General features: G+C 41.2%; 1 protein-coding gene across 1 annotated transcript; it reads left to right on the top strand.

The window, feature by feature from the left end:
* Window positions 1–2935: 2935 nt before the first annotated feature.
* lrsam1 (leucine rich repeat and sterile alpha motif containing 1) lies at window positions 2936–22371 on the top strand. The gene is made up of 24 exons (XM_079235723.1): window positions 2936–3051; window positions 6272–6328; window positions 6687–6731; window positions 6865–6942; window positions 7293–7361; window positions 7446–7530; window positions 7619–7740; window positions 7833–7923; window positions 8845–8954; window positions 9087–9116; window positions 9908–10030; window positions 12637–12776; window positions 12922–12966; window positions 13550–13620; window positions 13865–13964; window positions 14060–14147; window positions 14250–14324; window positions 16416–16496; window positions 16774–16869; window positions 17213–17311; window positions 17392–17523; window positions 17951–18017; window positions 19356–19561; window positions 19901–22371. Exons 1-24 carry the CDS (start codon window positions 2980–2982, stop codon window positions 20021–20023), a joined length of 2205 nt encoding a protein of 734 aa, XP_079091849.1. The 5' UTR covers window positions 2936–2979; the 3' UTR covers window positions 20024–22371.
* The last annotated feature ends 1967 nt before the right edge of the window (window positions 22372–24338 follow it).

Here is a 24338-nt window from a genome sequence, read left to right as displayed (position 1 = left end):
ATGACAAAATAGTTGAATCAAAAGATGATATTAAAAAAGACTGAAGAGCTCGCCCAGCAACGGTTTCATCAAAGCTTCTGTAGCTGAAGTCAAATAAAAGATTGAGGGCTGAGGCTGCAGTACAACACCAGAGAGAGAATATCAAATACAGCAGTTTGATCACTTTACAGACATTTTCAGCAACAGCAATGTAACGTTTGTAGTTTGCCAGCAGGTTTAACAGATTATTGAAAGTCTTTCCAAGTTATAGCAACGGTTATTTACATGATCTGCGTTTGTCGGTCATGATCGTTTGTTCTCGTGAACGGCCGAGGTGCGTCACTTTAAATGTTGTCGCCGCAAGGAATTATGGGTCGGCATTATCTCCTTTCATAAAGGAAGGTCCAGTGTTTCCTATGCTAAAGGAGCTAAGTAAGGAAGCATTGAAGCTCTTTTCCTTTGCATTTTGAGAATTCGACCAGCAGGCGGCCACTTACATACTTCCGGGTCATTTCACTGTTAGGAACCTTCCTAACCAAAAAGGACAATTCGACCGCAGCCTTAAGCTCCTGCACATAGTCATCACCTTTGACACATGTGTCATCTGTAGTAGACAGGGGGTACATCCCAAGTCTTTGGCCCAAATGCAATGTTCCCCCTAAGGCCTCAAACCTTGAACATATATATATATATATATATATATATATATATATATATATATATATATATATATATATATATATATATATATATATATATATATACAGGACTGTCTCAGAAAATTAGAATATTGTGATAAAGTTCTTTATTTTCTGTAATGCAATTTAAAAAAAACAAAAATGTCATGCATTCTGGATTCATTACAAATCAACTAAAATATTGCAAGCCTTTTATTGTTTTAATATTGCTGATTATGGCTTACAGCTTAAGAAAACTACCTATCTCAAAAATTAGAATATCATGAAAAAGTATACTAGTAGGGTATTCAACTAATCACTTGAATCGTCTAATTAAGTCGAAACACCTGCAAGGGTTTCCTGAGCCTTGAAAAACACTCAGCTTGGTTCAGTAAACTAAATCACAAGTATGGGGAAGACTGCTGATCTGACTTCTGTCCAAAGGACCATCATTGACACCCTCCATCAGGAGGGTAAGACACAAAAAGAAATTCCTCAAAGAGCAAGCTGTTCACAGAGTGCAGTTTCAAAGCACATCCACAAAAAGTCTGTTGGAAGGGGGAAATGTGGCAGGAACGCTGCACAACCAAGAGAGATGCCCGCAGCCTTAACAGCATTCAGAAGAAGAGTCGCTTCCAGAATTTGGGGGAGCTTCAAAGACAGTGGACTGAAGCTGGAGTCCAGGTATCAAAAGCCACTGTTCACAGACGTGTCCGGGAAATGGGCTACAATAGCCGTATTCCCATGGTCAAGCCACTTCTGAACTCAAGACAACGGAAGAAGCGTCTGACTTGGGCTATGAAAAAGAAGCACTGGACAGTTGCAGAGTGGTCCAAAGTCCTCTTTTCAGACAAAAGCAAGTGTTGTATTTCATTTGGAAGTCAAGGCGCCAGAGTCTGAAGAAAGGCTGGAGAGGCGCAAAATCCAAGTTGCTTGAAATCCAGTGTGAAGTTCCCACAGTCAGTGATGGTTTGGGGTGCCATGTCAGCTGCTGGTGTTGGTCCACTGTGTTTCATCAAGTCCAGAGTAAATGCAGCTGTGTCCCAAGAGATTTTAGAGCACTACATGCTTCCGTCTGCAGAAAAGCTCTATGGAGATGAGGATTTCATTTTCCAGCATGATCTGGCACCTGCCCACAGTGCCAAAACCACCAGTAACTGGTGTACTGACCATGGCATTACTGTCCTCGATTGGCCTGCCAATTCCCCTGACCTGAACCCCATAGAGAATTTGTGGGGTATTGTGAAGAAGAAGCTGATAGACACCAGACCCAACAATGCAAATGAGCTAAAGGCCGCTATTGAAGCATCCTGGGCATCCATATAACCTCAGCAATGCCACAGACTGATTGCCTCCATGCCACGCCGCATTGATGCAGTAATCCGTGCAAAAGGATTCCCAACCAAGTACTGAGTGCATTAATGGACATTTTCAAATGTTTGATTTTGTTTTGCTGTTATAAATCTTTTTCTTTTACTTGGTCTGAGGAAATATTCAAATTGTTTGAGATAGGATTTTTGAGATTTCTTAAGCTGTAAGCCATAATCAGCAATATTAAAACAATAAAAGGCTTGCAATATTTCAGTTGATTTGTAATGAATCCAGAATGCATGACATTTTTGTTTTTTTAATTGCATTACAGAAAATAAAGAACTTTATCACAATATTCTAATTTTCTGAGACAGTCCTGTGTGTGTGTATATATATATATATATATATATATATATATATATATATATATATATATATATGTATATGTATGTGTCTCTGCTTGCATTCCTCTGATTTTTTTTAATTTTTATCCTTAATGTTAATGTTATCTAAATGTAATTTATCAGGCTGAACACACACGTGCACTCCTCTTTGATTGCCTTTTTTTTTATGTCTCCATGCTTCCATTAGTTACTGTATGTTTAATATCACATTGCTATGAATTGTGGCTAATTCCCTTCCCTGATTCCCCAGAATCACGATTCCTAATGGAGGATAATGTTTCTTCAAGTGAAGATATGTTGGTCTTGTGTATTTTGTTCTGCACGTTTCCAAGTGGCCGAAAAAATGTATTCAGTCAGCTTTGACGTACAATTTCCACATTTTAATTATTGTGTCTAGTCATCAACAGAGGTTTTGTGGAAGGTCTAAGGGGTTATTGCAATATGACTTCAACCCAAATTGCTCAATCTGATTAGTTAAAATGTTGCTACTTTTCAGTGTGCAGGCTCTGTCAGTGCCTTCCAACCTGTCCATCAGTCATCTGGGGTGGCTCTTGTTGTAGTGGACGGACAGGAGGGAAACCCAGCCGGCAGAGAGACGGTAGGACAGGATGCCTCTGTTCTTCAGAAAGAGGAAACCAAGCGAGGACTCCCAGAAGAGACTGGAGTATCAGCTGTGCAGGGTAAGAAGAGTGTTTATGTTAAAAAGTTCATCCATCTGTTTTGTTTTTGCCGCTACTCTTTGCAGTGGCAGCAGGTTAAGCGAAGTCATCCAAATGTCCCTCTCCCCAGCAACGTCGACCAGCTCTTCCTGGGGGAAACATTTTGACACAAAGGAGCAGGGGCTCTACTCTGAGTTATTTTTGGATGTCTGAACATCCTAGTCTACCACTGCGGGTCCAGCCACCCTGTGGACGAAACTCATTTTGGCTGAGGCTTGAAACTTAAATGTTTGTCTTCTGGCTCAGCTTGCCCTTCACCACAATAATCCACCCATATCACTGTTGATGCTTCACCAATCTGCCACCTCTGCTTGTCCATCTCATGCTTGAGTTTACCCTCACTAGTTCAATTCAGTTTATTTTGTATAGCCCAAAATCACAAATTTGCCTCTGTGAAAACTATGTATGTTCAGATCCTGGGAGGTGGTGGGAAATGAGGTCCGGGATCCAGTTATAGTTATAGTAAAATTATATTTAATAAAAAATGATAGACAGCATATGCTCCCGCGCGGGCCCTTTAAATCCACGGCGCACTTCGGACACAGGTCCGAACAGTTCGCTGGGCGGGTTAAAAGAGACCGAGCGCTCGCGCACCAGTTAGTTGTCAACTCATTCGCGGGACCGGGTCCTTCCTGTTGGTTTAATGTTTTATTACTTTTCTAAACATATTACTGGCCCTGCCATTGGGGGCGGAAATAAATTCCTTCTTCTGTCTTCCGTCTTCTTCTTCTTCTCCAGAAAGGGTAGTGTCCATTGTCTAAAAAGTCAATATTCGGCTGCGCCCCCCTCAGGCGAACAAGAGAACTACACTCCTTAAAGCACTAGTCAATATATCATGCAGCATGCAGTATTTGTCTAACATTCATTCACACATCAATCATTCTATAGTAATAAAAGTGACCTTCATATGCATACAATTACAAATCCCTTATAATAATATCCCTTATTAATTATCATATTTCATGCATTGTAATTTACACACAAACAACTCATTTTATATAGATGTGCAAGTCACATGTGACAAACTAAGCTTAAAAAACACTACACCTGGGAGGGCTTTACAATCTGTACACATACGACATCCCTGCCCCAGGCCCTCACATCGGATCAGGAAAAACTCCCAAAAAATAGAAAAAAAACTTTCACAGGGAAAAAAAGGAAGAAACCTTCGGGAGAGCAACAGAGGAGGATCCCTCTCCCCGGATGGACAGAAGCAATATATGTCATGTGTACAGAATGAACAATGTAACAGAGTTACAGCACATTCAATAAATATGACAGAAATTATCCATATAATGAGTAGTAGGCATGGACCACGATCCAGATAACCACGATCCATGAAGCAGAAGGAGATAGAGAGGAGGGGCATCAGCAGGAGGCAGGACCGTCTCCAGACACAGCCACAATCCATGGAAACTTGAGGCGAGAAAGCACAGAGGCTCCCACTAGTGAACAAGACCCTTTTATGTGGGGCAACAACTCACTCCCACTCCGGAGGGAGCGACTCGGAGGGGCTTGTTCCAAATTTTTTGAAAGATTTTACAGATATGTGTGTGTGAGAGTGTGAAAGCAGATGGACAATGTTTCTTTAAGTTATTTATGATAAGCAAAAAGAATGCCAAAAGTCTGCCACCACCTCCATCCAAAAAGAGCAGTGGGATCAAAACTCCGACCACGACAAGTAATCGACCCTCATTCATCTTGGCTTTTGAAAAGGCAACAGAAATGTAAACGTGATCTCAGCATTTCCTTGTGTAAAATAGCGCTTACTGCCGTACATTATGGTCACTTAGGATCTGGCAACATAGTAGGGGTGCAACGGATCACAAATCTAATTTTTACAATTCTCATACAGTGGGGTCTGCATCTCTGCATCACACAATCAAACAGATTGCTTGTCGAGCTTCCCATTGATGTCTATGAGTGGACCCTATGTAAACATAAAAATGCCACGAGGGGACATATACACGATGTGACTATCACTTTGCTGTTGTGTCAGGACTATGAACAGCGCTCTTTGTTGTAGTTGGTGCTTATGTCACGACGGCGCTGTCCTGAGTACTGGGAGAAAGGGAGCGGTGGAGATAGATTGCTTTTGGCGCTATTAGTAGGGAACAACAGGGAAGTGAAAGGACAGTCAACAAGAGAGGCCGAGAGATAGAGACAGATTTTTCCCCCTGCTGACTTTGACAGTTGTTCTCGTTCATAAATTTAAGAAAATTCAAGGATGGTAAATGGACTGTACTTGTATAACACTTTTCTAGTCTTCCAAACACTCTAAGCACCTTCACACTACTTGTCATCATTCACACATTGATGGGAGGGGCTACCATGCAATGTGCCACCTGCCCATCAGGACTAGCTAACCATTCATACACCGCAGGAACCGCCTGCAGGGGCAAATCGGGGTTAAATGCCTTGCCCAAGGACACATGGACTAGCAGAGCCGGGGATCGAACCGCCGATCCTTTGATGGAAGGACGGCCTTGCTCTACCACTAAGCCACAGTCGTCTTGTGCTCTCTCTTAGTAGGCTCTGTTTGGGTTCACAGTGTATAGACCCCTGGATCACACCCTGCAAGGGGGAGAGGGAGGGGCACTGCACCGCAGCACCGTACGCCTGCCCCTTGCCGCTACCGCAATTCCTGGGGCCGTGGACTTAATACTCGCTGCGCTGCTCCTCTCCTGTGACGGGGCCCCTTGGTCCCAGCGCCATTGTCAACCAGGTGGACCATCCTCATTGTCGGCAACCCACCAAACCTGTATAGAAACCTTGCCCGTATAGTTAACCATGGTTTGTGGGTGTGACTTTTTGCTGTGTGTGTGTGTGTTAAGGTTTACATTGTTTACTTCATAGATCTAGCCTCTAAAAGAAAAGCGACGGCTCAACTCGAAGAGTCGACTACAGATGATCTAACTCATGATCTTCAGGGGGAGGGTAGCCCTACCTCTACTTACAATGTGTACCAGCTAACCTCCAGCCACCACCTCACAGTTTGAGATTACATGATATTACTGAGTCAACCTGCAGCAATTTCTGTGTCATTATGAGTCATTCATCACAAACCGATTACCCAAATGTGGAAGTATAGTCTTTGTTAACATAACATTATCCGCTATGCTGTCTGAGAACGAATGTCTATTCTGAACTAACCCAATGACTGTTATTCCTTGTTCCTCAGTCTAAGGAGGCCGGTGCTGATGACATCCTCGACATCTCAGCTTGCGAGCTCTCAGAGGTGAGTATGTTACTGTCAGCAGTGTGAGGCAAGCTTCACTATTGGTGACAAAAAGTGTAATGATGGAAAAACAAATGTTCTTTGTTAAATGTGTGAAAGCCAGGTTTAGTAACTTAAAGGCACTATTAAGTTATCTTCAAGGAATAGTTTAACATTTGGGGATTGTTTTCATATCCTTTTATTATTTTTCCCATTTATTCCTGTCATTTTTGAGAGCAAGATGGGAGGATTGACATCAGTCGTTTTATTTTTCATTAATATCTGTTTGTGAAATTATGTATTGAGTAATATTAAGTCTGTATTATTAGTGTGGAGTTTGCACTTTAGATGGAGACATCAATGTTCTGTTCTATCACAGGTTCCCTCGAGTGCCTTTTCCATTTGCAAGGTGCTACAAAAGAAGGTACGAATGGAGACCTTAGTATATTTATTTTATTCTATTGTTATCAAATACTGTATCACCAATACAATACCACTGTGTCAGTATTTGTTCATGTCCCTGGCAGTCAGACATGTCCTGTGATACTGTCCTTCAGGTCCTCATCCTCCATAGCAATGAGCTGAGGTCATTAATGCCCAAAGGATGTGACATCCGCACTCTTGCCTCTTTAAAGGTAATGTAAACCAGATGCAAGCATGATGGCACATTTAAGTGATTATTAAAATCATATTACAGCGTAATATGAGTTAAAAGTTTTTGGGGACATTTGTGGAGAGCTAGTTTGGTCTAAGTGACAGTTCTCTTTCCTCTGCTGATTTCCAATGAGGTTGGCTTTTCTGTCACTGCATAAGCAGATAATATAAAGACACAGAGCATCCTATCTGACAATGACTCATTTTTGATGGTTTACCAAAAGACCAGATGTTTGTAAAACTATGTCTTTCTGCTTGAAGCCTCAACTCTGACCCCTGCTTCATCACAAATAAGAATAAAATTTAGAACTAAATCTATCTGCTTCCGAAGGTTTTGGATCTGCATGAGAACAAGCTCACTTCACTCCCAGAAGACATTGGGAAAATGGCATCACTGCAGGTAAAGCCGTTCTGAACTATAAGGGAAATGAGTGTCAATAAATGCGCCTCATCATCCATGCCTGTCCATTTTGTGTCCTGTCAGATTCTGAATGTGGAGAAGAACCACCTAAAGGCCCTGCCGCAATCCATCGGGGATTTGCGACTTCTGCAGACACTCAATTTGAAGGGTATGATGCTTCTTGCTTCCTCCTAAGAATTAAAGAAGATGTACATATCAAATGGCATTGCTTATGTTTTCACTGTTAATCTGTATAGGTAACTCTCTCAGTGATCTGCCGTCCTCGGTTGGTTCTTTGAGCAGCCTGCGCACCCTGGACCTGAGTGACAACAACATCGTCCAGCTCCCTAAAGCTCTGGTCTACATCCGCACCCTAGAGGTGTGTGCCTCGGGATTCAAACTATCAGGAATGCAGGAAGGATCCACAATTAGACATAGTTTTAAACAAACCCTGTGTGTGTACTGTGACAGAGCTTTACCCTTGATGCTGCTATGATGTCCTACCCGCCTGCGGCTGTGTGTACAGAGGGCACAGAGAGCATCCAGCGCTTCCTATGTACTGGTGAGCATTTACTTCATGCTACTCGCAGACACACTCACACATGCATGGCTGCCATGCAGATTTATTATATTTTATTATATTATATTTTTCCGCTGAGTGAAAACCCATTTCTCCACACTGTCAGCAGTACAGTTCTGATTGAGTTTATCCACCAGAGTTTTAAATAGTGTCATATCGGGGCGACTGTTGCTCAGTGGTGAGCCACAGTCCGCTAGCCCATGTCGATGTGTCCTTGAGCAAGACACTTAACCCTAAATGTCTCCCGTAGCTCCGCCTACGGTGTATGAATGGTTGGTCTGATGTGGCACCTTGCATGGTAGCTCCTCTCATCAGTGTGTGAATGATGTCATGTAGTGTTAAAGCGCTTTGAGTGGTCGGAAGACTAGAAAAGCGCTATACAAGTACGGGTCCATATCACTGATGCTGGCCAGCACCAATAGGATTAAAGGAACTCACTTAAATAGTCAGATAACAACGATTTTTTTGTTTAATATAATGATAATAGTAAAATAGACTTTACTTGTATATATCTTTTCTATTCATTAACGCCGGTACAGCCTACTGAAGTAATTTGGGGTTAAGAAACTTGCCCAAGGACACATCGACGTGGACTAGCGGAGCCGGCTCTATCACTGAGCCACAGTTGCCCCTGTACAATGGCATGACTCCTATGTACGTATGTCTTGTAGTTCCAATAGTGTTTTATTGACAGTGGAGTTTGTGTAGCACAAACACTCGAGCTACACCAAACCGACTTATCACAGGTATACGACTTCATTGAAACCTAAAACTACAGAGGAGCATGTAACCATTCAGTGACAGTAAGAAGATGGAAATCCAAAGAATTCATGGTATTTACATGATCGATATATTAGACTGTACAAGAGACTAGTTTGATTTCTTGGTTGACGTGGTTTTCAGAGCTGGGAGAGGAGTACTGCCCTCCATCCCAGTATCTCCTGCCAGTGCTGGAGAATGATTGTGGCAAACCGAACTCTGACTGTTTGGATGGCCTGGAGGAGGCTTGGCAGGTGACACATAAACACACACACACATGAATAGAAAGTCACTTTTATAACTGTAGAGTTCACTTGAAACTTGTTAATTGTTTCTGTTGATGTCACTGGAAGTCTTATTCAATCTTTCCACACCTTCTGTTGCAGACCAAATTCAGTGACTACGAGAAGCGAAAGGTATGGGACTCCAGTGAAACACTCACCGTTAGATTCAGCCTGTAACTAGGTGCTTTCGGCTTCGTCACTTTCTGCTCAGCAGCAAACAGCAGACAGACTCAGTCAGAGACTAGCTGGTGAACACAGTGGAGCATTTAGCAGCTAAAGAGACAGATAGTTTTCTGTACTGAATCTCAGAAAACATTCAGCTATTACTGCAGTGCTCGCTGAGTCTTGTTCCGAGGATGCTGCATTTTATGCCAGATGGCAAAGCGGCTATTCTGCCTTAAACAGCCGAATGACATGCAGTGATAAATTCCCATGATTACCTCGAGGCAGTAGAGAGTGAATGCACCACTGACCAACAAAACCCTGCTCTAAAGTCAATGGTGCCACATTTTCCTGCTATCTAAAGGGATCATTATTCAGATGGTAAGATGAGCCTCCACACGACTGCACACTTTGCTTGTTACACACAGCCGCACTCTTTCACAGTTAAATAGGGTATCAGTGCATTAGATCATATACAGTCAAATAGAGTTATTGATGGGACAGAAGGTGCACATGGCTTTGGGAACTTTGACACTCTGATTGGTTTAAAACATGTTTCACTCAGAACACACCTATGACTAATTAGGAGACTAAATACAACCCCTTTGCCCCTTGCACCTCAATTTGCGCCCAGATTATGCACCATTCAACTTGCAAAAGTAGAGTTGGACACGCCCCTAAATGTATTGCATCATGCACTTTAGACCATACACAATATATGGTTTGAACAGGGCCCTTTGACTTATCCCTCTCACCATCAGGAGCAGAAGCAGCAGGCAAAGCTGGCCTTCGAGTATCACCTTGAGGAGAAGAAAAAAGAGCACACCCAGCTCGTACTCATGAACACCTCACGCAAGGAAAACATCCTCCACTCAGTCCGACAGGTACTACGGTTGTATCAAGATATATAATGTGCTCACTCGCAGCAATGTTGGTTAGATATGCATTTGATCAATTCTTCGGTGAAGCCATGTCTTTGTATTTCACTACGTCGGTGTGTTGTAATCCAACACATAAAAACCAGCCTGACTACCATCCAAACTCCGTCCCCATTTGAACACTTAACATTCAAACTCTCTGGACCTAAACCCCTGGTCATTTTAATTAGTTGTTTCATACCAGAGACGATCACAGATTAAACTCAAGTTATATATTACATCTGTTTTCTTATTCACCATCTGGTTAAAATATATGTTCATTGTAGGTCTGAACAACAAAAGGACCACAAACAACTTTCTTCAAAGATTTGATCTGTTTTCCTTTAATAATTTTTATTATTTCAACTGAAAACATGATCATTTTTATCAATATTTTAAGTGCATTTGTATTAGAATGTTCGCTAAAAATTGACCAGAAAACAACTCCGTTACACTGATCAGGTACAGACAAAACTCCGTCAGCTGTTAAAGCCGACCGGCTGTGATCAGCTGCCGCAGTCATCAGAAACCAGCGTCGTGACGCTTCACGTGACGCTTCACGTGACGCTTCACGTGACGCTTCACTTGACGCTTCACTTGACGCTTCACTTGACGCTTCACGTGACGCTTCACTTTACGCTTCACTTGACGCTTCACTTGACGCTTCACTTGACGCTTCAGAGGAAAGGACGTCTCATGTCTGTTCAAACATATTTCCTTGTGTCCTCTCTCCTCGCATGGTTTCCTTGCGTCTCTCCATGCATCCCTGGTGGGAGGGACTGCGCAAGGAAAAGACGCAAGTGAGGGGGAACAGGGATGCAATTAAGAGACTTGGGATGCACCCATTGACATCCCCATCCCAAAATCCAAACAACGCGCACCATGACCCTCCATAATATCAAGTCTATCTGCCCCTCATCCCCGTCAGCTTGTCTCACTGAAAAGCCCTCCAGTCCTGGTTTAGCCCCTCCACCACAGACCTCTGTCAACCTCTTAAATTACACACTGTCCTCCTGCCTCGATCAGCTTGCCCCTCTCAAAACCAGACATGTGTCTTCCACCCACACTGCATGCTTTGAATTATACTACTGTACATCAGAGATCATTTTTCCTCCACTTCATAAACCTTCAGCGCATGATTCTTTCTGGTCTTAGAGTGAGAAAATGAGAGCTAAACCTTTTTTCGGTTTCAGTGAACAGCTGATTTTGTGGCAAGTATTATGTCATATCTGATCCGCTTTTACTTTATTTAAAAGTTATTTCTCAATAACAGCACTATCAGCGCTTTGTCCACCAAACAGGACAGTCATACAGGGAGGAAAATAAATAATTCAACTGTTACCTTTAACTTGTTTAACGGCCTCTCAGACATCAACTACGAAATTGAAATCCTGTTTTAGTATGCTCCTTATTTTGGGAATATATACCAACATGCATTAACAATGGTAATGGTAAATGGACCTGTACTTGTATTGCACTTTCCTAGTCTTCCGACCACTTAAAGCACTTTAACAATAATGTAACGAGACGCACAGTCATACGCCACAGAACATATTCCAACAATGTAATCCATCAAATCACACAGGATGTTCTTACTAATGATTAGATTCAGAAAGTATATGCGGGGGAGGGATATCGGCAGTATTTTCCTGCTCCACGCTATCCTAATTATATTTATAAATCCTCCAGCAGTCAGCCACGAATGTTTGTATACTGGGATTCTAATTCCTGTTTAGGTTTTCTGCATAAACAAATTGTAATCAATTGATTGTAATTCCTATTGTGATCGAAGACTTTTTACCAAGTTTTTTATTTGTATTTATTATTTTTATAATATATACTATTTCAGTAAATATATTTCTATGTATTTACTTGTTATATGTGGTTTAACAGTCAAGTCTCCCAGTGAGGCATACATCGTATTTATTAAACAGTGCTCTGTATCAGCTGATACCACAGATGAATAAAGTGTGATCAGTGCATCCCCAATATATTCAATTATATAGTGTTCATATTTTCAAAATGAATTATTCTATTATATAAAATCCTTTTTCATGACACAGATGTCACTAAATCCTTTCACTGCATCCCAAAATGAATGAGTTTGAGTGGAGCATGACGAGGCGGTTGCCTGGCTACAATCACTCTGGGCGTTACACCCCAGTGCTTCAGTTCCCACCAACTCTCTGAAGAAGACAATGACTTTACTGTAACGGCGTGTGGCTGTCAGTGCTGATCTTTGTGAATACCCATTTTGCAATCAGGGTAATTTGCATAGAAGGTGGACTATGTGTTACTTAATTTAAATACATGCTAATAGAACAGAAGCACCAAGGCGCTATCTGATCACGATTAGAGGTGTGTGTGTGTGTGTGTGTGTGTGTGTGTGTGTGTGTGTGTGTGTGTGTGTGTGTGTGTGTGTGTGTGTGTGTGTGTGTGTGTCTGAAAGGCCAAACTTCTAGCAAGTAAATGGTTAGAATAACATTCCTCAAGTTACTACCAACTGAGGCTGTTTCTATGTTGTTTTTGTTGATTTCTGTTACGTTAGTTAGTATAATCTATTTCATGTGTAGGAACAGCAGCGTCTGGAGCTGGGGGTCAACCAGCAGCAGAGAGCTCAGGAGGCAGAGAGGCTGCTGGTGCTGGAAAAAGTCCGACAAGCCGAAGACGGCATCAGCAGTCGCATCAGCAACATGCTGATGGACAAAAACAGGTAGGACCTGAAAGAACTGGCTATGTAATGTACTGTTTTGTTTTGTTGTGAAGAGCTGGTTTGTGGATCTGTGTCACATGATATATGCTATATATCCACAGATGAGTCTCTGCTAACTGCAGTGTACTTATTTTCATCTCTCCAGGCAGAAAAAAAGTGCTGAGTTTCTTCAAGCCATGGAGGAAGATCGGTGAGTGATCATAATCTATTAAGACAAAACGATATGAGGCCCTCCAACACAGAGCACTGTGTGTTTCACACAGAGCAGAGAGAGATAGACAGAGATAGATAAAGTTGTCTATTTTGTCTTTATATTAATTATTCATATAAGATAATGATTATAATCTTTAAAAACGCTGATTTGATGAATCAGATTTCTACTGACTGATAAATGATGCCAAATTTAGCAGACAACCTCCGTGACATATTAAAAGTAGGATTAGCTGGTTGTCAGAAAGTTTTTACTTTTTACCCGGGAACCAGATGGTGGGTGCTACGTTGTCAGTGCAGAGCAGCTGACCAGTGGGGCACGCTCCTCACATGCAGCCGAGAGGAGAAGCTGTGATAACAACACACACGCACACACGCACACACGGACACGCACACACACACACACACACACACACACACACACACAGGGAGAGATACGTCATTCTCTGCTCAGGTAGATGTTGGATAGAGAATGTTTAATGCTCTGAGTCACATATGTGTAGTTTTACAGCTAGACCTATGTTTATTGTAAAAAGTCAGCACAGTATTACTATTTCCTTTAGGATCCATTTGGAGCATCTGACTGCCATCACACAGGAAGAAGCCAATTCACTGAGGAAGAAGGAAGTGGCCGGCAAGTGCTTTACCTATACAGTGTTCTGAATATATAGGCATGGCTGGAGTGTTCCTGTTTACATTAATGCAGGAAAAAAAAAATGTAAATGGTTCACAGTGTTTCCATTATTTTGCTTTAAACGTAAGTGATCAGCTGTGTTGGTTTTAAATGTCTTATAGGATAATATGATAAAGTGACGGGACTAAAGTGAGTTTGGACATTTTCTTTTCCTCTAAAACCTATCTTCCCGCTCTGTTTTTAGTGGCCATGCAGAAGATGCTGTCAGACGGCTGTGCTATGAACCTTCTCCAGGAGGCCAGTGACTTTCGCAGACAGAGCCTGGTGTCTGAGGCTTACAGAAGGTTAAACATGCACATACACACACACCTGGGCAGTTGGATGCTGTAAGAAGCATGTTGTAAACTCTTTGTGGTCTCTCTCCCATGTCTTACAACAGTATGGAGAATATAGACAGGAAGTTTGATAAGATGCTGTCCCTCCAAGTTTTGGACAAATCTAAAGCTATTGCCCACATCTTACAGGAGGTATGTTAAGCCTGGTGTGTCTTTTGTGTCGTGAGAGCCTGGTGAAGAAACCTACCTCAGTGTGAACTGTTTGACTCATTCCCTCTTGATTGTTCTCCGCAGGAGGAGATGCAGAAAGCAGCGTTCCAGGCCCTGCAGCTGCAGAAAGACGCTGTACACGGCTATATCCGCAACCAGGTCTGTGTCGGCAGGTGGAGGTGGGAGGGGTGGTGGTCAAACCTGTCTTAGTTTTCATTCTTTTTTTTATGATGCTGATGTGATGGAGCTCACCATCACATGAAAAGCTGGACAGCAGAGATAGACTCATGTTTTCAGACGTTCTAAGGCCACAACAATTTCAATAAGCTCCCATAGTTTACAAGACACCCTGTTTAAGCTTCTTGAAAAAAATCAGTGGCGCAGATATCTATTTTACAAATATTACTGGGTATATTCCATAGCTCAAAAACACAAATATTGGCAATATATTTTTTTTCTTCTTCTTTTTGGAGGCTCAAGGTGGGTGGGGCCAGGCCTCGTGGCCCATTATTGGCTGGCATCCACTGGTTCATATTATACTTCAAGATTTTCCATAATTAAAAGGACAAAGAAATTAAAGCTCTTCAAGGGATTTCTCTGAATTTTTGAGAGATCAAGAATTGAGGTCCCCTCACACTAGATGTAATAAATAATTCAAATAATATCATACAGCAATACCAGAACCGTACTCGTCACCTATCTGTTCTTAAAGTAATTCATGCTGCTGGTTTCCGTTGCCTGCTCCGATGCTTTCTGTTCTGATGCTGAATGCTCGAAGCCAGTGGAACTACTTCTGAACCAGATGCTGGCAGAAGCTCCTCTGTTGTTCAAGAAAACCATCCAGCTGATGGAGTAGTCAGCAGACACGCATGACAGGCGCTCTGTGGTGCACTAGGTCTCTCTAGCTGATATGTTCACATCACAGGTGATTTACAAAGGCTTTAAACCCCAAGTCTCTCTAGCTGAAAAATATTTACGTATTAGAAAATGCATGAACCACAGGCACATGGCACGTTAAAATGCCACAGTTGTTTTAACTTGTGGATCAACTGTAAGTCCCCGTCTTTCGTTGAATGACGTCCTTGAGAGAACATTGATATAGGGAGTGCTGTCACAATTCATTGTTAAAACCAACACCAAGGATAAATATATATCATGTAATATATAAATTGATCTTTGAGCCAAAAATACGGTTCACTTTTAATTTACTTAAAATCATATGAACAGACACTGACCTTCTGTGCTTGTCTACACACTGGTGAAGTGTTCCAGTTTATACAGAGAGGTTATCTGGAGAACAACGGTCAACATGTTTTCTTTGATGTGTAGTCACTATCCTTATTTTACCAGTTGATGAAATGATTACTTGTAATGTGAAAGGTGTGACTCATAGTGATGTACCAACAGAGAACTATCACCTGAGTCGTTCCCCTCAACTGCACGGATTACCGGCCCACAATTTTACGGTTGCCTTCATCGGTCTTTCTATAATGTATTTCCCTCAGGAGTTGGTAGAGACCAAAAACGGAGCTGAAAAGAACTTTTATTTACCAGGTGGACACAAACACAACCTAGAATAAATGCTAATGTTGCTCTGTGTCTACTAGTTGCTTAAAAATAGGCAACTGCTAACACGTTAGCACGGTCAAATTTAAAAGTGATGTATATCAATGTTGTGTTTACAGCTTGTTTTGCTGCACCAAAGTGGCCCAAAACAAACCAGTTCATGTAGATTCAGGGAAATCACCAAACTACATAGATGTAAGTGGTCACACGTAGATCTTTTCGCTTTTCTCACTGGCTGTTTGAAGAGACAAAATTATGCTGGTAAAGATGAAAAGAAAGACACTGCGCTTTATTGTCATTTATTTTTCCTGTTTTGTTCTTTTTCCTTTCATTTTATGTCACCTGCAGCCCACCCATAGCCAACTCATATTTACTAATTCTGGTCAACTACATTTTTTTAAAGGAGTTTCTATTTACTCCCGGGTGAGAATAGTTACACGGCAACTATTCAGCTATTTACACCTTGCCAAGTTGAATATGCAACAGTTTAGCAATAGTTAGATTTTAGATAGGCTTAGTAGTAGTAGTAGTAGTAGTAGTAGTAGTAGTATAAAGAGCAACACAGCATGTGTAATATTACTTACCGACAGAAAATCACTTCATCAAGGTTTTCATCTTGACTTTGCGTTCAGCTGCATGTCCCTTCTCCCTCTAGCTTCATGTTTGCTTCTCCGCTGTCCCCAGATCAAGCTCATAGAGGGTGAATTAATGCAGTTGACTAGATTGGAGATTAAAAGACGCAATCTGGATGCTGAGAACCTGCAGGTGGGTGTCACCGCCTTCTGTCATCGCTTTTTGCATTTACTCCATTTTTTATTTCTTCTTCCTGTTGATTACTATATCATTTCCTTTGGCTATTTTCATGTCATTGCTCCATTTCAACAATGTATCATTGTCCAAAAAAATTAAAACGAATGTAAAAGGATATTAAATATATGACTATATATATTGATAAGTGTCACTCTACTGTGTGTGTGTGTGTGTGTGTGTGTGTGTGTGTGTGTGTGTGTGTGTGTGTGTGTGTGTGTGTGTGTGTGTGCAGGTGGTTCTGGTGGAACAGCGAACAACTCTCAGTGATTTGTTGCAGCAGCTGCTGAAGCAGAGAGACCAGAGAGAGCAGGAGCTGCGGCAGGTTCTGGTGAGCAAACAGCTGCTTGGTCCAGAGACTGCTCACATTTACTTCCTTTTCGTCACTTACACACATAATCAGAATCATTTATTGGCCAAGTACGTTCACATACAAGGAATTTGACTCAGTGAAAGGTGCACAACAATAACATATAGAATAAAACAATAAAAATATAACAACAAACAGACAACAGTACTTTAGAGTATAAATTATCAAATAAAAGTAGTAAGTGTATTTTAATAAGAAAAGAAAAGGTGTGCAAGAGTGTTTGTAATTCAGTCAGTTAGTGGGTGTCTTTCCTCATTCTGGGTTCAAGTGGTTAAATGAGACCAGCATCACTTTGTGTTTCCAGGCAGAGATGGAGCTGAAGTCGGAGTCCAAACAGCAGAACTACTGGATGATCCAGTACCAGAGACTGTTGGATGCCAAGCCCCTGTCACTGCGCATGCAGGTACAGTATGGTGCCAGGTGGGCACACAGACACCTCCGAAAGCTAAACTGTGCTGTTGTTGAATGTTAATCTTATTGCAGGAAGCAGGCCTGGAGAAAGAGTTGGTCAACCTGATATGCAAACTGTCAGCTCACCACTACCTGCCCATCCTGGCTCACCATCAAGTGACAACTGAGGCCCTTTACCACATGAGCTCCTCTGACCTCAAGAAGGTCTGTCTGTCATCATTTCTAAAACATTAGTATCAGTTGTCACTTTGATATTTGAGACCTTTCACCTCATACTCATACACTTGGAGCGGTCATTCAATTTGAGGATCAGTGGTTCAATCCTCAGCTCTCCTCATCTATGGTGCTGAGGTGGTTCGGGATCAGAATGCTTCTTTCCTCTGGCTGTGAGACTGCTTACCTCATCCTCCAGATAAAATATAGGTTTAGAGTTTGGGACTAAAATCTGCATTTCGTTGTGCAACCCTGTTGTACATCAACCATAAATAAACCTTGATATCAACTTTACAGGTGATAATATGAGTGTTGTGTTTACAGCTTGTTGTGCTGCCAACAAGTGGCCAGACAAATTAAGGTTTAACTACTTAATTCATGTGAAAATAATCATCATTATTCATTTCTCTGTTTTCAGATTGGCATTAATGAAATGGGAATCCAAAATGCTCTTCTGAACTGGGCTCTGGAACGCTACCCTGAAGGTACATTACACACATCCTACATGTTAGACAATTATAGTGATAGTTTTCAAAGCAAAAACATTCACACGCACAAAAAACATGATATCACAGCAACATGCAGCATGTCAAACATATACTGTACTGCATCAACAAAGACAAACAGCTATTAAAGCAGAAACTTCTCAATATATATGTGATGTATCACGTAATAACAGCCCTGTACCCCTGGTTACAAACTTTATTCTTCTCATCACATACATTCAGAAATATATGAAATGTATCTCTATATTTAATCATCTTAAACCATTACAGTTTACACTGATATATCTGTGCCAAGCTAATATTAGCTGATAATATTATTTCCCAATATATTGATTTCCTTTTCTTTATTTTCAACATTTTTTGTATTTATTTTTTTATTTGAAAAACTTTATTAATCCCCAGTGGGGAAACTCATGTGTCACCAAAAAGTCAGACTCATACAGACAACAACAGACAAAGTTCACAGACAAGAGAGAAATTACAAAGAACAAACACCAAAAAAATAAATAAATGCCAAATGAAACAAGACACAAGCCATACGATACAAGACACATGACCGACATCAGATACTAAATCTAAAAATCTAAAAATCACAACTAAAGGTGTTCATTCTGAGTCGTTCAGTGGAACACTTTGGCATCCTGAATCGCTCACTAAATGTACTTCTGAGTCCTTTAAAAACACAGTGTAGTGTATGGCCTTCAAAAGATTTAATGGTGCCTTCAGCGTTTGTAGGGGGATTTGTGGGGGCGACTGTAGCTAAGGGGGATGAGTGGTCGTCCCGTAAACCGCAAGGTACCCGGCTCGATCACCGGCTCGATCCCCAGTCCCTCCATAGTCCACATGTCAAAGTGTCCCTGAGCAAGACACCCAACCCCCAGCTCTTCCCCGGGCACCTCAAAGGGCTGCCCACCGCTCCCTAACCAGGGATGGGTCAAATGCAGAGAAGAATTTCCCCAAGGGGACTAATAAAGTGCATGTTTCTTTTTTCTTTCTTTCTTTAGTTGTAAAAAGCGATAACGGCAAAAGCGATATGATTTTTTTACGATGAATTTCAAGTTTTCTTTTCTGGATTAAATTGTCCCTTACAGGATATAAAACAATTAACAATGGAAGAAGGGCTATTTCATATTCTCTCCGGTTACAGAAGTGTCAGAACTGAACTCAAAGAAGAAAAGTGAGGGCTTTCAACAAAAAACTAAATTGTAGAAAAATTGAATTAATGTTAAATAGCAAAAACTTATTTTCCATCGCTTTAAAGAATGAGGATGATGGAGGATGTGTTCGCGCTTCACTCACTCTCTCCTCCTCCACCAGGACCTTGTAAGGCTGCTCGGCAGGACGAGAAGGCGGAAGTCGCCCCCACTACTCTGTCCCCTTCCTCCCCTCAGTCGCTTCCCAGCACCTCCACCTTCCAGATGCCCAGCCCACCACTCACCCCAGGGACCCCCGTCACACCCTCAGCCCCTAGCCCTGTGGAGGGACCAGGGAGCTCAGAGTGTGTGGTCTGCATGGAGACTGGGGTAAGACAAGTTGCAACTAATGCCTTGCTGTGTCTGCAACAGCTCTCTACTTACTTCCTATATCGAGCATGTGAATGAATCCACTATATAGTGCTCTCAGAATTGAAACAAGCAAACTACTTAATCCAGTCCTTACCCTTCTGCTTTTGAGTTTTGGGCTTTGGGCTTTGGGAAGCAAAACAAAAAAGTACCACCCTCCAATCTCCTTAAAATGCAGAGGATTGCCCTTTGGTGACTCTAGAAAAACCATTAAAGATGTTTGTAGTAATGAAGTTAAAATATGCAACATGTGGACACATATGGATGGACTGATGGTATCTTGTATCTCTCTGTCTCCAGTCTCAGGTCATCTTCCTGCCCTGTGGTCATGTATGCTGTTGTCAGGTCTGCAGCGGCGCTCTGCAGAACTGCCCTCTGTGTCGTAGCAACATAGCCCAGCTCGTACGCCTTTACCACAGCTAGTACCCACCACACTGTGCTCCTCCTCCATCGATCGCATCGTTCTTTATTTATGCATGATCATAAAGCGGCTGTGAGTTGGCTTTAGCCAGTTCTTCGAAGAGCTGAGTCACTTTCCTGTATTAACCACATTTTTTATGTATATGCTGAAACAAATCGGAATAGAATGACTTTACTGGTGTTGTGTTTTGGGTTGTAAGTAGTGTCCAAGCCAGTTTTTTTGTTTTTGTTTTTTGAATCCAATATTTTTTATTGTTTTGCATTACATATTGAGTCAAGCGGACTACACCACTCACTGGTTGAAGACTGTATGTTCTTTGCCTTATAATAGTTTTTAAATTGATGTGTGCCTTTTTCTGGGAATCTCTTTTTTTAAAGAATGCTATTTGTCTGTGTGGTCAACCAAAGTAATACCTGTGCAACATCAATGTCAGTTAACTAAACATGATGTATTGATTGTTATCATCACTGATGCAATGGCATCTTGTTGCTCTTCAATGTCTTGTCCTGCCCTCACATCCTTCTCATCCAGGCTCCTCTGTGCTTGCCGGAGTCATTTATCTTCTGTTAATATTGGAGCATTATATATCAATGCATATCAAGACAATTTGAGGGGAAACCGAATTCTGCCCAGGTCAAAAAGGATCTACGGTAAACACAGCAGTTCCTCTTACTCTGTGTATTATATTATTATAATTATATCACTATAAGTGTGATAATCTGTAACCTAAAGAAATGTATACATTTGCACCATGTAAGAACAATGAGAGTTGAAATAACTTAATGTCAAGTTTAGTTTGAGCTGTGAGTCCTGCTCCTATTCAGTTGTGTCATGTTTTCTCTGGGGTTTTTTAAGTCCTAGAAAAGAACCCTTTCTCAGCTTGGCTTTGGAGACTACTGGAGTTTAAAAACATGGGCGTTTTCCCAACAAATGAGTTGCTTAATGGGAACTGTAGAATCCAGTGATTTTTTGAGCTTGCCCCATGCTGAGGATAAAAAGTCAGGATTTCTCAGCCTCTGATGCGTTAATGTTGGCCCTTCTTTTCTTAAAATTATTTCTCACTATTCCCACAGATTTATTAAGTGAATGTGAATGAAAGAGCAATGCTATATTGGTGGACGCAAGATCAGATTATAAAATAGGACCCACCTTGTGTTCTAATTGTGCTTCAGCTATGCATATAATCCTATTTCTCCACACAAAGTTACAGTTAATCAAATGCCCACAACCTATCTTGCCAGACAGTAGCTGGGCCTTTCGGGGACTCTTATGGGTCTGGGGTGCCTGGATAGACTGTAAACTTTAGTTTCTGCCTCACTTATCTCTGACTTATCTTCTGATTCCTTTCTTATTTGAAATGCTATATGTGTTGCATATGTAGAACTAACAACACCTCACCTGTCTGCTGCCATACTGATGCTATTCCACCCTTTCAAGTGCTCTTAACTTTAACATCCCAGCATGTATCAGGAAATATCTTTAATATATATGACTGTTAAATGTATTGTCTTCTATACAAATCTGACATTTCATGTCAACTGACTGAAGTTAAAATATATGTGATATGCTGTACTCATTTTAGTCGAGTAAAAGTTTTGTGTTGCTGAAGCGATGCACTATTCCTACACAGGCAGCCACCTCTGGATATGTACTGTAGAAACTGTGATGCTGTTGAGTGTGAAGGTCTGAGCTGCTGGTGGGTTTTCAAAAAGTATGGATTTATTGAGCCAAACATGAACCAACATTGACCAAATTAGCTTTGAAGTTCTGTGACCATACTCGGGCTATGCTAACTCATAGCATGAACTGAACAACTGACTTACAAACTGAAGACAAAGGAGAACACATAATAGGTTACCAAACGATTTTTAGAAACACAGGGGTAACAAAGACCAGCTAAACTACAGATAAAACACATTGTTGCTATATTCCAATTGGCCACTTCCGTATTAAAAGGATTTGCTTTAGGGAGTGTATCTTTTGCTCCGGCAACAGCAACGGAACCCTCTGCACTGGTAACTCATGAGAAAAAGAAATACATTAGTATGACTTTAAGCAAACTTATAAAGATAAAGTAAAGTTTGACCATACATACATTTAAGTAATAATCTCGAAGATTCAAAGTCACTATCTATCACTGAATGCAGTAACACAATGGTGAGTGATTGAGCCTTTGGCTCACTGATAAAAGCCCTTGCATTTGCAACATTCCTGAAAATCACAAGCGGCCCTCTCTGGTAAGTTAGACCTAAACACACACCTGCAATAACCGCTTAAAAAAACTAAATGAAGATCTTTGAGATTGCAACTTCACTATTTGTTTTGCATTACAAGTAGAAACTAAGGGACTATCAATACCAAATAAACAATCAGTATGATATATGAAACACAAACTGTGTCATTTATCTTTTCAATGTGTGTGCAGTGTGCTTAAGGCCTTCCCACTTTATTAGTGCCCACTTAATCGTCAAGTGTTCCTTTTCCACTGTCCAATAGTGCAAACTGCTGGATGTCCACTGCCTCCACTGTCCACTGGACATGCTGGGGTGTGGGCATGGTGGGCTGAAAGGTTTGGTGTGCACTGATAGAAGTCAGCCACCTTAAGATCTGAGCTGCTTCACATTTTGTGGGAGAGGACATGATTCTTATGAACTTCTGGTTCAACATTCCCATGTTCAATGGTGAACACAAGGTACTCTGTTCAGTTCTAGCAAAGACACATTTGGCTGGATTGATCATCAGACCTGTTGAGTTTAGGCGCTCCAGGACACTTTCTTCAGGTGTCCCAAGTGCTCCTCTCAGATGGTGCTGTAAACATTATTATCAAGCTAGATCCATCAGTTGCAGGGGCACCGTTCAGTCCGAATAGAAGACGGGAGACGGGAGACGGGAAGTGTCCCCAGGGAGTCTTGAAGGCCATCAGCTCCTGTTACCTTGGCTTGCGTTTTGGTGAAAGCAATATGACAGCTTTGTGCTGGGTTTAGTGAATCACAAAGGACAGACAGATCATGATCCAAAACCCCTTGGCTAGAAAGTCATCAGACAAGCCAATATCTAACATACACGCCTGTCCTTGCACTTAAATGTAAAGGTCAGCAGTAGGATAAGGCTTCTCATCACCATGCACACAGTAGATGGGAATGATCTCACAAGTGCAGATTACATTAGCAAGTACATATTGTCAGTGCACAAGGGTCTGGTACTGCCAGCATCAAAACTAGGTTTTTCCCATTAATCTTTACAGTGGTCCATTTCATACACTGGCTTGGTGTGACCTTCCTGTCCAACACTATAAGACAACAAGACCTACTCAGAAACCCCCTTGTCAAGATACCTAGTAAAGATACATCCTCTGAATTCCCTCGTTCAACAGCCTGGATTTCTAAATTTTCATTTGGCTGTGATTAACTTTATTTGCATGTTCACAGATTATAGATTTTTTTTCTTTTTGTCAGGGAGAAGGATTATATGTTTTTGTAAGAATTGTTAATGAATTAATCAAACTTATTTTTTGTGGAGAGACAATATCACAAACAAATACATTTTACATATAGCCCACAAGCCAATAAACGATAAGGAACCACTGGTGAAATCTTTAACAGCGCATTGCTTTAACTTGGTTAGGTTTAGAAGAAGAAAAATCATGATTTGGGCTCAAATAAACAGTTTCTGGCAGAAAGCCCTGAAGACAAACTTCTCCATTTGCGTTGATTGACAGTGGATGTCCGTAAAGGAATGTCATGTAGAAGCACGAATCTCTGATTTTCTGTGTGCGTCTTTAAATGTAGCATCAAGGCACGAGCCAATCACAACTTGAAACAGTCTTGCCGTAAAGTGAAGCGTTGTGTTTAGAATGAAGAGCTAACTGTTACATGTCTTACCTAGTGGAGGTATTGTTTCATTTTACTAGCCTTTTACGGCTGTTGTTTGCGAAGAAAGCAGCGGTATGTATCGTGGTTCATTAGTATTTGGTGATATATGTGATTTATAAAGGAACAAAATAAATAGGAGCAAAAATAATTGATCATATTTCCTCGTCAGCTACATAGCCTGCTAGCATTGAACGGTAGGTACACAGTCATGTACAGGGACACGAACGTAACGATGTAACGAACGTATTGATGGATGAATCCTTCTAGAAGTATTCCGATTCTAGCATTTAAAAAATATTAAGTTTGGTCTGCAATTGGAGGGCAAGAAAACAGAGTTTGGGAATAGTTGTTTAATTATTTTGTCAAAATATTTTATATACAAAATATGTGTTTCTTAAAAACTATTCTTATTTTTTCTGCATATCTAAACTGTATGTCAAATAAT

Source organism: Taurulus bubalis (genome assembly GCF_910589615.1).
Source record: "Taurulus bubalis genome assembly, chromosome: 19".
In the NCBI taxonomy this organism is placed as follows: domain Eukaryota; kingdom Metazoa; phylum Chordata; class Actinopteri; order Perciformes; family Cottidae; genus Taurulus; species Taurulus bubalis.
The sequence above is the reverse complement of the archived record's forward strand: the minus strand, read 5'-3'. Positions and strand labels throughout refer to the sequence as shown.

What these genes read in the sequence shown, in the direction of transcription:
- lrsam1 (XM_079235723.1), top strand. Translation starts at nt 2,980, where the DNA reads ATGCCTCTGTTCTTCAGAAAGAGGAAACCAAGCGAGGACTCCCAGAAG. An exon ending in TCCTCCACTCAGTCCGACAG is followed by an intron (nt 10,031 to 12,636) that starts GTACTACGGTTG and finishes TTTCATGTGTAG; the next exon opens with GAACAGCAGCGTCTGGAGCT. An exon ending in GTGTCTGAGGCTTACAGAAG is followed by an intron (nt 13,965 to 14,059) that starts GTTAAACATGCA and finishes GTCTTACAACAG; the next exon opens with TATGGAGAATATAGACAGGA.